The sequence below is a fragment of the Chanos chanos genome, chromosome 1 (assembly GCF_902362185.1).
Source record: "Chanos chanos chromosome 1, fChaCha1.1, whole genome shotgun sequence".
NCBI classification, from domain to species: Eukaryota; Metazoa; Chordata; class Actinopteri; order Gonorynchiformes; family Chanidae; genus Chanos; species Chanos chanos.
Window position 1 is genome coordinate 5,166,776 of NC_044495.1, and position 15,980 is coordinate 5,182,755.

General features: G+C 41.3%; 1 protein-coding gene across 1 annotated transcript; it reads right to left on the minus strand.

Moving 5' to 3' along the window:
* Window positions 1–7,193: 7,193 nt before the first annotated feature.
* LOC115822226 (uncharacterized) lies at window positions 7,194–9,643 on the minus strand. The gene is made up of 2 exons (XM_030785961.1): window positions 9,037–9,643; window positions 7,194–7,300 (listed from the first exon to the last, which is right to left on the minus strand). The coding sequence occupies exons 1-2, from the start codon at window positions 9,641–9,643 to the stop codon at window positions 7,194–7,196; spliced, it is 714 nt and encodes a 237-aa protein (XP_030641821.1).
* Between the last annotated feature and the right edge of the window lie 6,337 nt (window positions 9,644–15,980).

Genomic DNA, 15,980 nt, shown 5'->3' on the forward strand with positions numbered 1-15,980 from the left:
ACCCCTAGCACCGAACGCTACCTTAATTACAGCCTGGAAGACAGGAGAAAGGCCTATTGATGTGCAGATGAGGATAGACTATGTGTGTTGCTCTGAAAAGAGCTCATGTTTTGGTTTTTCTTCGTCAAAGGAACAGCTGGGTATCCATTTTTTCTCAAATTAGATTTCACTGAAGCAATGCAATATGGAATTCAATGGTGTCGTATACAAAAAGGTTTCTTTTTTTCTCTTTCTCTTCTATTTTTCTTTTTTTTTTTTTTTAAACTGAAGTCTTAAGAGTTGCATGAAAAGCCAGTTTTGGATGCTGATTGCCAAAAAGGAGGAGAGAGAAAAAAAAAAACAAAAACAACATCCTCTACCTCCTTTACCAAGTTCAAAGGTTGAATTGACACACTCGAACCATGTGATCTGTTTTTCAACTCCTTCCTCTAAGAATTCCATACCGCGGCTTAAACTGAGATAGCACTGCTCAGGAAACGGCCATTTCACACCATTTATGCGAGTGAAATTAATTAGAACATTCAAAAACACATAATAAGCCTCATTGAATCCTTTACGAGAGCCAAATGTACCGTCGTTTTTTTTTGTTTTTTTTTAAATAATAATAATTTCAGCTAATACAAAAAATATAAAAGTAAACTACACAACAAGAACTACATGGAACTGAGAGATTGTCGTATATTATGAAAGCCAAAATAGTAAGTGCATTTGTAGGAAAGTTTGAGCGCATAGTGATGCAGTGAGATGTTGAGATGGCGCGAGGTGAATGGTTACCTTTCTGCCAGTCTGCGCAGTCTGTCTGGATCCATGGGCAACCAGCAGGTCAATGTCTGTTTGTTTTCAGAGTGTTAGTGAAAAGAGCTTGTCGTTTCTCTGTGGGGGGACACGCTGGTCAGTGATACCCCGTCAGAGCGAGGACACAGTACTCCCCCCATCCACCCCCCCCCCCCCCCCCCCAGCACAGACTCCACCCCAAACTCAACCTCATGACCTGAGAGTGACATGGGAGGGCAGAGAGGCAGTGAAGACTCAAGCATTTTACACCCAGACCCAGAAGTACAGGTTTACTCTTCTTTCTTTCCTTTATCTCTCTTTATTTCATCTCTCTGTCCATATCAAAGCATCTCTCACATGTCAGTGAACAGATGATGCAATGGATTCTTGTGTTTCTATGGTAACACAGTCCCATTTGCATTGAAAATAAATGCCACGCATGACCCCTGTCCCTTAACAGTGCACTTCTAACATGCTCCATCTTTGCTCTCACTCTGTCACTCTCTCTCTCTCACTTTCTCTCTCTCTGTCTTTCTCTGTCTCTCTCTCTCTCTCTCTCTCTCTCTCTCTCTGTATTTTGCTCCTGTTTACAGGTGGCTTAATCCAGAAAGTGATCTGAATGAGAAAAATTGGGTCAATCCTATTTTTGATGCTAAAAACTCACCAACCCTGTTCAGTGCTGAAAGTAGGAGGTCAAATTAAGAACAAAACCAACAGAAAGTAATCATGTACAACAATCAAAAAGAATTCATTCTCAGAGCTCAGCAGCGACTACATATACGGAGCTCCATATGGTTATGGTGCAGACAGAGAGAGAGAGACAAACAGAAGAGAGAGAGAGAGAGAGAGAGGGAGAGAGGGGAGAGCAAAGAGACAGTCAGTTACGAACAACAACGCATGTTAGTTCCTTCTTTTCTTTGGTCTGGCTTTTCTCCCCTCTGCCCTGAGCCTTGTCACATCCCTGATTAGCAAGCACATTTTATCACTCCGTAGACAACTCAATTTTCGTCAGAAGAGATGAGGGTAAGGGAAATGGGGGAGGGCAAGGTTGGGGGGGGGTTGGGGAGAGAGAGAGAGAGAGAGAGTGAGAGAGAGCGCAAGGGGACTCCGGCGAGCTAGGCCATCCTAGCCGATAATTAGACTTGCCCGCACTTAGGGTCGAAGAGACAGAATTATTTGGCTTGTGTAGACAGCATTTTCCCCTAGCCACATGAGATAGCATGTCACAAGCTGTTACAAATGTGCACCGGGAGTCTGCTCACACAGGGGCAGAGTCAATTCTATATTCCCCACAGCAATCCGAATATTGAAAGCAGCCAACTAACCGGGGATCGGACCATTTAATTTTTGCTTCTTTCAAGGATCAGTCTCCCTCCGGTCCCTCAATTTCAGGGGGCTGTTTTGCGGTTCTGACACCAGCCGATAATCATGTGGCATTTCTACTCTGCCTTTTTTGCCAGAGAGAGAGAGAGAGAGAGGGAGAGGGAGAGAGAGAGAGAGAGAGAGAGAGAGAGAGAGAGGGAGAGAGAGAGAGAGCTGAAGCTGGACTCTGCATCTGGAGGTTGGTGGTCACATCACTTTAGCTCATCAAATGTGGCAGAATTTAATGATGAGTCTGAGGTCTCCTGTGGATGCTCTCCCACACGATCTAAAGAGCAGGATACTCATAGTGTGCCGGCTGTGTGTGTGTGTGTATGTGTGTGAGTGTGTGTGTGTGTGTGTAAAGTGCATCAGACCTCTTGGGAAAGGTAAAGAAATCAAGACAATTCGAGACCAAGGACACCCAATTCGTCTACTCTACCCCACAGTTAAAACTTGAAACAGCCATAAACGACCAACTTTCCCAATCAACTGTAAGCAGTGACTTCAGTACCATTTCTCTCTCTCTCTCTCGCTCTCTCTTTTTATACTCTTTCATGCCAGTGAAACTACAAGCTGTTTTCTAGCCATGACCTCTGTGGTCTTGGAGAAGGTCATAGACACTGATTTCATCTGTGATGGGATGTAGAATGCATTAAGGTTTCAGTTGAGGAACTTGGCACTTCAAGAAAGAAGGCCTCAGATATGCAACCTGATTAGAAAAAGATTTGTAGATATTTTATATAAAGTCAAGATATTCCACATGTACTGTCTTACTCAGCTGTTTTTTAGTGTTAGGTCCTACTTCATCATAAATGTAATAAAACTTACAGTGTACAGTTGTTGTTGTTGTTACTGATACTACTACGAACAATCATGTGACAGTTTAAATGACGCTCTCTATTCACAGATGTAGGTGACATGGCAACACACAGAATTAGCAGACATTTACATCTGGAGTTAAAACTTGTTTATGTATATTTAACCACTCATATATGAAGCTATAGATTGAGTGAACGCGAAAAACAAAACAACGCACTAATTAATGTTTATATATAACGAGTAGAATGGAAAATAAGTGGCCTGCTACAACTTCTGTTGCTAAGCGCATGCAATAAATGTCAATCTGCATTTCTCATTATTTTTAGCCCGTGTTTATAAGGATGATGTACACAACTCAAGCGTGTTTTAAATAAATACAAATTGAAACATGACCCGCAGAGAGTACATTCTACACATTGTAATTTTTTTTATTTATTCCAACATCATTACATATCCAATCCATTCGGTCCACACTGTGTGAGTGATGTGCCAAAGCATACGTCAAAGTCCAGCATAATAATAATCATCAACAGTAAAGAGAAGTTAGAAAAGTTAGATTTGTGAAGACAGACGTTTCATAAAGCTGTTTTGCAAGATAACGGCTGCAGCCGCGACTCTAACGGGAGGACAGATGTGTAATTATACTATTTTTATTGCCAGGAACTCAGTGTGTGTGCAGAGAATTAGCGTCACACCTGTGCATAATTGGCTAAATTAGCCTATGTAATGCCAACTCTGAATAGCTTTGGACATCGGGGGAGGATACACAGCATTCAGAAGCACGGGAAATGTTTAGACTTCCCTTGGAATTCTGTCAGAGGGAAAGCAGGACTCGCCTGTAATCTTATATCCAGGGCCAAAGGAGCATTTGTGTACACCTCTTGCAATTGTTGTCAAACAATAGGCCAGTCAGGCAGCTGATTCACCGCTCCTGAATCTGTTCAGCCAAGAAAATTAACACCCAGCATAGTACCAACACATTCCCAGTCCGCTTGGTTGCTTCTCAAAACCGCGAGGGTTATAAACTCCAGAAATTGTGGGTTACACGCTAAATGAAATTCTTCATTAAAAGACAAGCAAAGCATTATCTGAATTGTTGTAAGTTTTGCCATGGATAGCGGGCACTTTGTGTTTGTCACTGGAAAATACAGCTACTCGTTCACCCTGCTCCCAGCTCCCACATTCATCGCATACGTTTACTAGCAACTTTTAATCAGCCACGTACACTTAACTTTATTCAACTTCTTACCATTTATTTCAGGGTAGCAGTGCTACACAGACATTAGAAAAGAAGTCCGTGGACTTAGTTGCTTAGAACTAAGTATAAATGAATTAAGGTGGTAGAGTTAGTTCAACAAATATTCACTGTTTGGCCCAAAACAAACTAAGAAAAAGAAGCTGTTTAGTCACATGTACGCTGATGTTAGTTTCAAATGAATTAAATTTTCCAATTTGTGATTGTCCTCTTTCAGAAATACATTCTCCTACTACTTATACTAAGTCAAGAAATGGCAAACAAGAACAACAACAACAAAACTGGTCAACTGGACGAAGCAGAAGATGGATTCAACCAGGATCAAACACGTATTTGAAGGACTGGGCCATGTCCCAATACTCCTACGTGACTCCTTTACCTCACGTCCTTTTCTGCTAAACTCACTCAAATTCTAATAGTGCTGTCTACCGCAGTAACACTGAGCAAACACTCAATGAATTCCTCACAGAGTCTTCATCATAAACTGCCATTAGCTCTATTTAATCAAGACACTGAGCTTGGAAGCACAGCGAGCAATGAGGAGAATTTAGAGCGGTTCACTGCCGTTCACACGCACTGCTTTCACCGAGGTCTGATGGGGGCAGAAATGCTATTGACGGTAAATTCGACTTTGACTCACATAGCAGCTTAAAATAATGAGTCTGCACGCACCTAAAATCCAAAAGGTTAGATCATGTGAGTCACAGCCATGTGAGTCATAGTCAAAGGGGAAAGCTAATGTTATCGTTGCTAGGGTTTGACTCAACATGACAATGCCCCAGACCTGCTTTCAAACCACACTGACGACATGCACGAAAACAGGGCACGTGGCGTATGCGTGTTGATGCCTAACTGTCTAGGTTAAACCCTACAGCACAAAAACGACAAAGGCACATCAATGCCATGATTTAACTTATCCTGAGCAAACGCTTTCATAACTTTCATCACTTTACAACTCTCTCTCTCTCTTTTTGTTCAAGACGCACTCAAAACCATAGTGAATTCCTGTACACTTTAATGAATTAAAAAACCAATCAATGTAAATAAATAATCAAAGTGAATAACGATACTGATTACCGCTCATTGTGATTAGCAATTTTTTTTTTTTTTACTAATTTTGGATGAAGTCTGTGCCACAGAGGTTGGTGAACAACTCAAATGTCAAATCAGAGAAACGGTCACTGAAATCACAAGAGGTTAAACTAAACATAAATATAATTGCTTTTGACCATACCCCTGCAAACAGATCCAAACACAGAAGCTTTACATGCAGTGCTCTATTGCCCCCTCCTGGGGAAGACATATATGTACATTATGCATTACTGCCATATTACTGCCCTCTGTTGGTGCTTAAATATAATTACACTTGGGTACAGGTATGTCTTGGCTACAACTAAGCCTTGGCTGTCCTTTTCTGTCACTGTTTTGAACATTTGCCTCAATGTGGTACCTATACATTTATGTAGACAAAGTCAGACAGGCAGTCAATCAGAAGCAACCTATATTTTTTACACTTTACAGATTTATCTATCTGTCTGTCTATCTATCTATCTACAAATCCTTTATCAGCCTTTGGCCCCAAAATTTCCTATCACATCAGCAATTTGTAATGGTATAGTAATAGTCCAGTAAACAGCAACAGACTTCATTTTGCCAGAAACCTACCCTTGTCGGCTATAAACAACATTTCTATCATGTAGCGTCTTGCATTAATGATACACTGAAGGTTTTGGCACTTCTGAGAGTGGGTGTTGACTTTGGTTAAAAAAATGCAATGCACACACCAATGAGGTAAACTTACTAATAATAAGGGCTGCAGTGTTCGAGTCCGGTGCCGGACTCCAGACGTTTTTCTCCTGTTGTCTCAGACCTGTCCTGATCTCGTTGGTATTTGTAATCTGACTTGTCTCGGGCTTGACCATTGGTCTTGCCAGATATAGGTGGACTTGAGTCCAGCTGCCTTTAAAAAATATGTTTTTTTTCTCAAGTAACTCCTCCTTCTAAACAAAATCCCTGATTAAGCGAGCTTGTTCAGAAAACGGGCATTGTTTAATTAATTCAAAATCCACCTAGAACGGGCATTGACATTGGCCGTCTGGTAACCAATCTCGTGGCTGCCGAAATTAATCCCCGCGCGCTCTGCGGGCGATGCACCCATGCTCATCATTTTCATGGAGGATAGACTACTGTGTCTCTAGCATCACACATAAATTATAAACAGGCAAGTAACTGGTCTCGAATAGGATTTTTTTTTCAGTCTCGGTCTTGACTCCAGTGGCATAGCTAGAAATTGGTTTTCAGACGGGCCTCGGCACGTTAGCGGAGACGACTTTCACTCACGGTCCATCACTAGACTACTACACATTGTTTAATTACGCATTCACTTAAACTTCGCATCAAATCTTTCAGGTCACATAAGAAATTTATTCGCTGGAAAGAGTTGAATAGCATACGGTAAAACGCTACTTGATGGAAACAGGTTTAGTCGCATCAACAAGAGTTGCGATTTTATCACGTATTTCCGTTAAAGTTGCCCTTGACAAATCTTAAACCCATATCTTTTCACAGCTCCTCCCGCGATGAGGAGAGTGTACATTTTTGATCCGCATAACACAGCTGATGAATTTTCATGAATGCGCTTAAAATACCGTATGTGAATGTGTAGGGTGGAAAACCTGCTGCTAGCTCCTGTTGAAGGTTATATCGCTGGAACTATGAAGTCAAAACCAACCTTTCTTAATTGGCTAATACTGATGTCAGTCAAGCATTATACAAAAAGAAAAATAGAACACCTTTCCTTTATTTCAGGAGCGTTTGTGATGATATTTTAGTTATATTATCAACCAGTTAAACAAACAATAACGTATTATTATTTAGTGTTAAATTAAAAAATTTCATCCTAACTCGGGGGGCCTATGCATCTTTTGGGTGGGCCTAGGCCCGTCATGCACGTTTGTTCGATACGCGTCTGACTCTGTCTCTCTCATTTGTACTCGGTCTTGACTTGGACTCGAACCTCTTTGGACTTGGTCTTGATGAGTCCTGGTCTTGGACTTATCTTGGACTCCACAAAGGTGGCCCCGACCACAGCTCTGCAAATAAGCATGGTAGAAGAATGGAGAATTGTCATGGAACACACATATTCTGGAATCTTCATATTCAAGAAGTCAGTATAACTTTTCGTTTGCTAACTGGAATCATAAAATAGTAAACCACACTAAACTTAGTCTTCAGCTTCTCTTTATTTAGATAGCATCTCACAGACAGATAATGCAAACTGAGGTGCTTTAAATAGTTCAAGTACAGAAACAGTTAAACCAAAACCAGATATAACAAACAAGGTAAAACTGCAAAATCACAAAACACATTTAAGAGGTACGTTTATAACAATACACAACTTAGACAAAAAAAATACATGATTTGATGGAATTCCAGAAAATGTGGAACAGAATGAAATGCAACAGCACTAAAATGACGGTAATTCAAAAACAGACAAATAACTGAGATTTTCAAAAAGAAATTCGTAGTGTAAATATTTGCAGTTAGGCACTGGTCCTGGGGATCTAGACTATTTTAACATTAGGTTTAATATTAGCCAACCAAGGAAAAGTGACACTAACAGCCATGTACAGGATTGTTAGACATTGTGAACTTTCAGACAGCTAATAGTCATGTGTAGTCTGCCATACATGAATATGTAAAGCCATGCTTGATCTGTCATCCTTGCATATACACAAAGCATTTGCGAGATTGTACTGTATTTCAAACTTTAATTTTAACATTTAATATGAGTCTCAGCTGTTTTAAATCAACGTTCTTTACCCTTCGAATGCTTGTCACTAGGAATCTACTATCACAAAAGAAACCACACGAAACCCCAGCTAAAATAATGTTGGATATGTAAATGAAAACAGAAATGATTTGATGTAATGTTTTAGAGTCATAATCAGGACAAGTACAAGGGCATAAATGAAAAAAAAAAGAAAAGACAAGTGAATAAACATAGACAAAAATACTCTTAACGACAACATTAAAGCCTTTTTGTTTGTCATTTGCTCGCCAACATTTTGCTCCCTCATACGCCAGTGGTTTTTAAACACAGAAAACTTCTAGTACATCTCAGAAAAAACAAACCAAAAAAAAAAACAGTATTTGACCCCCGATTAAATGCATTCAAATGTGTCACATGTGAGTGAGGATCAGGATATCATATCATATAAATTTAATCAAATAACATAATTCATTGTATGATATTTAAGATTGGATAACTGATTTAGATAACGAAAAGCTAAACTATACAGTGTACTTCTTTCCCATTGGTATAATATTTGATTTTCTGATTCGAGCCAGATACTTTGAAAAAAAAAAACAACACATAATATAATGGTGTAAATATTAATTAGCAGTGGAAAGTCAAAATTTTGATTCTTCAATAATAGCTATCTCATCAAAAACACAGAGTTTGTGGTGCCTGAGAGCAGAAGCAAACTTGTACAGTTATCTGATCACACAAAGGGAGTTTTCACCATACACTTACTAAGCAAGCCCCAGAAATAGCCTCCACTCAATAGACTGCACATTCAAATCTGTCTGCTGACTATTTGATTTGTGACTTTCATGGCCAGATTTTTTACATGTTGGAGTGCAATAGCAATGTGGGAGCAATTCAGTCATTTAAAGCAGAAAATGTTTTTTCAGGACTTCCTCACATCTCTGACATTTGTCAGCCTTTTTTGTTAGAATCCTAATGCTTTTGTCCCTGGTCTGTGACACATATGGGATTTCCACTACTTTTATGTGATAATCAATAGATTCTCCATATAAACCTTTGCGCCAGTGAAGATAATTGCTATAGCTATAGTACAAACGTTGCAAATCAGCTTTCTTCATTTCAGCTTCGCCTTCCAGGAGCGTAGTGTATATTTCATCTGCTTTATCTTTTTGATCTGAAATACCGTAAAGTGTTGCAAGGTCCATTTTTCCTTGTAGGTAGTCAGGGTAAAACCCAGTCACCTTCTCGTAAAGGTTAATTGCGTCTCTAATCATAGGGTTGTCACTTGGGATGTTTCCCTTGAAATAAAATATTTTCCATTTGTAACAAATTGCTAGCTTCTTCTTAACATCACATGACTCTGGGGACAGTGTTAGAGCTTTCTCTGCTACAGCAATAGCTGAATCTAAAGACACATGCAGCCGATAGAACCGCAGGAGATGGCCAAGGTTATCTAAATTTCGGTCCATGTTGTCTACCAGTACTTTAGCTTGCCTCTTACTCTCCTCTGTCTCAAAATGATTTTTCTCTGCTAACTTGACTAAATAGAGAGCCGCCAGGTAGGTACAGTTTGGGTTTCTCTTTCTGGCTTCATCAATCTGTGCTACAACTCTGGTAAGCAACTCTGGGGTAAATTCATGTTCCAGATAAGCACCACCCATGGCTATGGCAAGCCTCTTTCTCAACACTAAAAAATGTTCTTTCGGTTCCAATAAATTGAAACCACAACAGAGCAAATAGTTCACTGTCGTAAACACTTACCTCAGGCAACAAAAGAATTAACGTTGAAAAGCAAGAATTAAATATCCCCAGACCTGTAACATAAATAGTGAATAAATATGGTTATTTAAATATCACACAGTCTTCATTGTAGGGAAACTATGAGCATTTTTAAAACAGTTAAGATCTTGGACATGAGCAGTCAGTCTTACCTCACTGATCATGTGAACAAGCATTGAACATTGGCATTGAGGGAAGATTAAATATGCCAGAGTGACCATCACACCTACTGTAAAATAGATCCAGGCATTCATAGTATTGCAGCGCTGTTTCCATTATTGTTCCTGGACCCACATTAAGGTCATCAGAAGCATCAATTAAACAGAATATTTTAAAATGTGGTTGCTCCTGCCAGGAGACACAAAAATATGAGATCTTAGAGACAGACATTTGGTTTGACGTTGAACATCTCGTGTATTTTTCCTAAATAATATGACTTATTGTCCATGCTGCATAACCACAGAGCAGGCAGCTCAATCTGGCACACACGGACATGGTCAGAAACTAATACCTAGAGTAATTCAAAGAATACTGAAACACACTATGATGATCCTCCATTTACGTGTGCATTTTCTTTTATAAACATGACCTATTCTTCTCACAGGAATGACTTGCAGTGTTTGTAAATTTAATTATGAGAAGAGAAACCCAGGAATGTGGAGGTGAAATATGCAAATGTTTTATGGGTTTGACAATTAGGTGTGGTGGCTGGGAGAATGTTTCTAGGAAGCCCAAGCAATTTACTTTCAGTTCAAGACAACTGAAACTCTCTGAAAAAAAAACAATATGTAGAAATGCTTTTTGGCTAGAATCTGATAACGTATAAGTATAGCATCTGAGCGATTTCCTTTTTCTACCAAATCTAATGTAGAACAATAGGATTACTTGTGCCTAGCTGGAAAAAGTCTTACAGAAGGTCTGTGTGTAGACTACAGGTATTCAAAGTGTAATTAAAACAGTTAAGATCTTGGACATGAGCAGTCAGTCTTACCTCACTGATCATGTGAACAAGCAGTGAACTTGGTGTTGAGGGAAGATTAAATATGCCAGGGTGACCATCACACCTACTGTAAAATCGATCCAGGCATTCACAGTATTGCAGCGCTGTTTCCATTATTGTTCCTGGACCTACATTAAGGTCATTAGAAGCATCAATTAAACAGAATATTTTGACTAAAATGTGGTTGCTCCAGCCAGGAGGCTGAAACCTGGGAACAAATGTCTGTTCCAACAAGACAATGATCCCAAATACACATTACAGTGCACAAAAAGATGATGGAAAGACTACAGGTATTCAAAGTGTAATCATACATATTGGCACTGAAACATCATTTCAAACGTGATCTTTATGTTTGTCAGTATGTAACCTTTTTAATCAAATGTGCACAAGCCTTACCTCAACAAAGCACTCTACGGGTTCTTTAGACACTGTCTTACAGGTACGGTGTGAGTAGTTATGACACTTGCCAACATAATTCAGATATTTTCATAAACATGTCCTAGGTCTCAACATTTTGTAGAAACAGAAACAGTGATATCTCAGAACATTCATCACTGGTGAATTGTATATTCACACTGTACATAATTTCAAACATGTTTTTTTTCTTCAAGTAGAAATTTTGGACGATTAGATAAGTTCCAAACTGTTTGAGAAAGCTCTCAACTCATTAGTTGTTATACAACATATAAGGAACCAAAGAATTAATGACATACCACGCCATATCACCAGTATGAATCTATGACAGGATGCTTAATGGTTATATACGTTTTATTTCTCGTTGCAAGAAAAAAATTAAGACATAAGCAAGTAAACAAATAAATTTAGAGTCTCCCCTCATGGAATTGCAACCTTAAGACACCATCTGGTGACTCTGTAGTTCTACTGGGAGACTTCAATGCTCACGTTAGCAATGACAGAGAGACTTGGAGGGGAGTGATTGGGAGGAACGGCCCAACCGATCTGAACCTGTGTGGTGCTTTGTTGTTTGACTTCTGTGCGAGCCATGGATTGTCCATAACAAACACCATGTTCGAGCATAAGGCGGCTCATAAGTGTACCTGGTAGCAGAGCTCCTTAGGCCAATGGTTGATGATCGACTTTGTAGTCATCTCATCAGACCTGCGGTTGTATGGACACTCGTGTGAAGAGAGGGGCAGAGTTGTCAACTGATCACCACCTGGTGGTGAGATGGCAGGGGAGGCTGCCGGACAGACCTGGTAAACCCAAGCACATAGTGAGTGTGAACTGGGAACATCTGGCTGAGGACCCTGTCCACAAGGTCCTCAACTCACACCTCCGGAAGAGCTTCTCCCTGATCCCAAGGGAGGTTGGGGACTTGGAGTCCGAATGGACCCTGTTCAAAGCCTCTATTGTTGAAGTGGCAGTTTTTAGCTGTGGCCAGATGGTCGTCGGTGCTTGCCGTGGTGGCAACCCAAGGACCTGGTGGTGGACGCCACCTGTGAAGGAAGCCAACAGGCTGAAGAAGTAGGCCTTCCAGGCTTGGCTAGCTCGGGGGACTCCGGAATAGGCTGAGAGGTACTGGCACGCCAAAAGGGCTGCAGCAAGGCAGTCATGGAAGCAAAAACTTGGGTATGGGAGTTTGGGGAGGCCATGGAAAAGGAGTTTCGGTTTGCCTCAAAGAGGTTCTGGCAAACCATCAGGCGACTCAGGAGGGGCAGGCAGGGCCTCGTCCAGGCTGTTCTCAGCAGGGATGAGCAGGTTCTGACCTTCAGACGGAAAGGAACACTTTGAGGAGCTCCTAAACTTGACCGACACGCCCTCTGCAGAGGAGGCAGGGCCAGAAGATTCGGGAGGGTCGTCACCCATCTCTCTGGCAGAGGTCACTGAGGCAGTTAGGAAACTCCGCAGTGGCAAGGCACCAGGAGTGGATGAGATCCGCCCTGAAATACTGAAGGCTTTGGATGTTGTTGGGCTGTCATGGTTAACACGTCTCTTCAATGTGGCATGGAGGTCGGGGACAGTGCCTGTGGAGTGGCAGACGGGGGTGGTGGTCTTCATATTTAAAAAGGGGGACTGGAGAGTGTGCTCCAATTATGAGGATATCACACTGCTCAGCCTCCCCGGGAAAGCCTACCCCAGAAGGCTTACGACCATGTTCCCCGGGTTGCCTTGTGGGGGGCACTGTGGGAGTATGGGGTGCCAGCTTCGCAGCTGCGACCATTCGGTCCCTGTATAACCACAGTGAGAGCTGTGTCCGTATTCTTGGCACGAAGTCAAGCTCGTTCCCAGTGAGTGTTGGACTCTGTCAGGGCTGTACCTTGTCTCCAATCCTGTTCTTAATTTTCATGTACAGGATTTCAAGGTGCTGTCAGGGTAAGGAGGGTGTCCAGTACGGTGGCCTCAGGATTACGTCTCTGCTTTTTGCAAATGATGCAGTTCTGTTGGCCTCATCAAACTGTGACCTCCAGCACGCATTGGGGCGATTTGCAGCCGAGTGTGAAGCAGCTGGGATGAGGATCGGTACCTCCAAGTCCAAGGCCATGGTCCTATGCCAGAAAAAGGTGGCTTTGCCCCTCTGAGCTGGGACTGAGTTCCTGCTTCAAGTGGAGGAGCTCAAGTACCATGGAAACTTGTTCATGAGTGAGGGTAAAATGGAGCAGGAGATTGTACCGGATTGTCATGGTGAAGAGGGAGCCAGAAGGCAAAGCTTTCAATTTACCAGTCGATATTTATTACAACCCTCACCTATGGTCACAAGCTCTGGGTAGTGACCGAAAGAATGAGATTGCAGATACAAGCGGTGGAAATGAGTTTCCTGTGCAGGGTGGCTTGGCGCACACGTAGGGATAGGGTGAGGAGCTCAGACACCCAGGAGGAGCTCAGAGTAGAGACGCTTCTCTTCCGCATAGAAAGGAGCCAGTTAAGGTTGTTCGGGCACCTTGTCAGGATGCCTCCTGGGCGCCTGTCTGTGGAGGTGTTCTGGGCACAACCAACTGGGAGGAGACCCTGGGGCAGACCCAGGACACGTTGGGAGAATTATATATCTCGGCTGGCCTGGGAACGCCTTGAGATCCCCCAGGAGGAGCTGGCGGATGTAGCCAGGGAAAAGGATTGCTGTGCTACCCTCCTCAGCCTGCTGCCACCGTGACCTGGTCCCAGATAAGCGGCTGACAATGACATGAGATGACCGTTTAGATTCTGAAACAGGAGCATTTGAGACAGCTGTTATGTAATCACAAAATAGAGTTGAGGATCAAGTTTTTGTTTGGTATTCTGGATCTTCAATCACAAGTGCAAAGTTTGTTTTGCTTGCACATAAAATCAGACACAAATATATGAGATCTTAGAGACAGACATTTTCACTGTATGCATGTACACAGTCCAAGAAACAACACAACCCATTTTCATGGAACTACAGATTCAGCTGAACCTTCACCATGTTTCCTTTATAGGAGTAAGGGTTGGGGTTATTTTGCAAAAGTTGGATGACTTATTAAATACCCATCTCAAAATATGGAGGAAGGCTACCTGAAATTGCCATTTTATTCACTGTTAACCTCCATGTACATACCCTCTGAAATTTGCTTCTCTGAAAATTTAGCAAAAATTCATGATCAGCTTACTTTCATCAATGCCAAGTGTCTGTTAAGCTATACAATATGCACAAATTTCTCAAATTTCTCTTTGGATGAATTAAATGAAGGTAGGAAGCAATTACTCACAGCTTTGTTCAAAGACTAAGCTATCTTGGGTCTGCAAAAGTCAAAATTTATGCTTTTTTCCACTGAAATCTTTAGGATAAGTTTGTTCACCTGCTAATGCCGCCAAAGTATTATTGTTGACTGTAGAGCTAAAGAACACAGCTAATTTTACAAGAGCTCATGCTAAGAAGACTCTTGGTTCCGCTGACTATATATTTGTTGTTATATTTGCTGTTTCAAAAGAGGGCTGGCCAAGCACAACATTCTAGAAATTAAGCTGCACATTTCTTTGCTGAACTTGTCCAAGAACACTGTCTTTTTGCAGTTTGTATACAGTCAGCACTAGGCATATAAAAAATCACAACCTCAAGCGTTGTGGTGGATTTCTGACACTTTTTCAAATGAGAAACAAGTAGTAACATGGGTTTCACAGTGGCTCAGTAATTAGCACTGCTTCACAGCAAGAAGGTCCTGGGTTCGAATCCCAGCCGTCCCAGATCCTTTCCGTGTGGAGTTTGCATGTTCTCCTCATGTTTGTGTTGCTTTCCTCCATGCATACTAGGATTAGTAAGCCCAAGTGTGCTCACTGGTGTTAGGATGGGTTAAATTCTGCATTTCACTGCTCACTGTGTCTGAAAAGTAAAGTACTGAACTGAAAAAAGTAAAGAACTGAAGCATTCAATAAGCAAGCCGAGCAAGTTTGATTGACAAATGTGTCTGTGGCTCCTTCAGAGCATATGGAAGTTTGACTAGAAAAGGGGCCAGGATTCCAGAGATCATGAAAGCATGGAATGAACATCAAGATGAGCTCAGAAAATGAGAAATACATCCTTTCCAGCTGGATGATACAATCGAGCTGGACAGGATGTACCTTGAAATATGATATGCATGCGATACTTCGCTGTCCTGTTCTGTTCCGTTTGATGAAAGATCATGAGAAGTTCCCCTCGGCCTCCTATGTTGTAAACCTTAAGTTGCATCTTGATAATATTATATGCAATACGGAAGTGACATTAAATGATTTCAGCGATCCGATTGATAACCTAAAGGCCCAGTAAAATTCCTTATTGCACTTTTGCCAAGGTTCATTTAACCATAGTTCTGATGACTTTAGATTACATTGTTATGGAATATAAGTAAGTTTGGTGCTTTTCTTGTTTCTGATTCTGTAGACAGTACCTGACAGTATTAACAAAAAAAATGTATTTTTTCACTATTTTGGAGGGCTCTGATTTTCAGAGGGCATGTACATGGGGGTTAGACTGAGATTTTTGGCCTAATATTGGTATCTCTAGTGTCAGGCAGACCAGCTCCATAAAATAATATGGGTATCAGACAACTTCATGTCTAACCCCACCCCCTAATAGGATCCTGTTTATTTTATCGTTTGCTAGTTTCAAAGGCAGTTTTTACGTTGTGCCTGGAGTAGCATTTTACCTTGAGATCGATTTAATGCTAAGGGTCCAAGCTGCTCCAGCAAGATCTTAATTTCCTCATATCTGTAATGTTACAACTCTTAAACAATTTGATTTAGAGGCCAGATGCCCTTGGCCCATT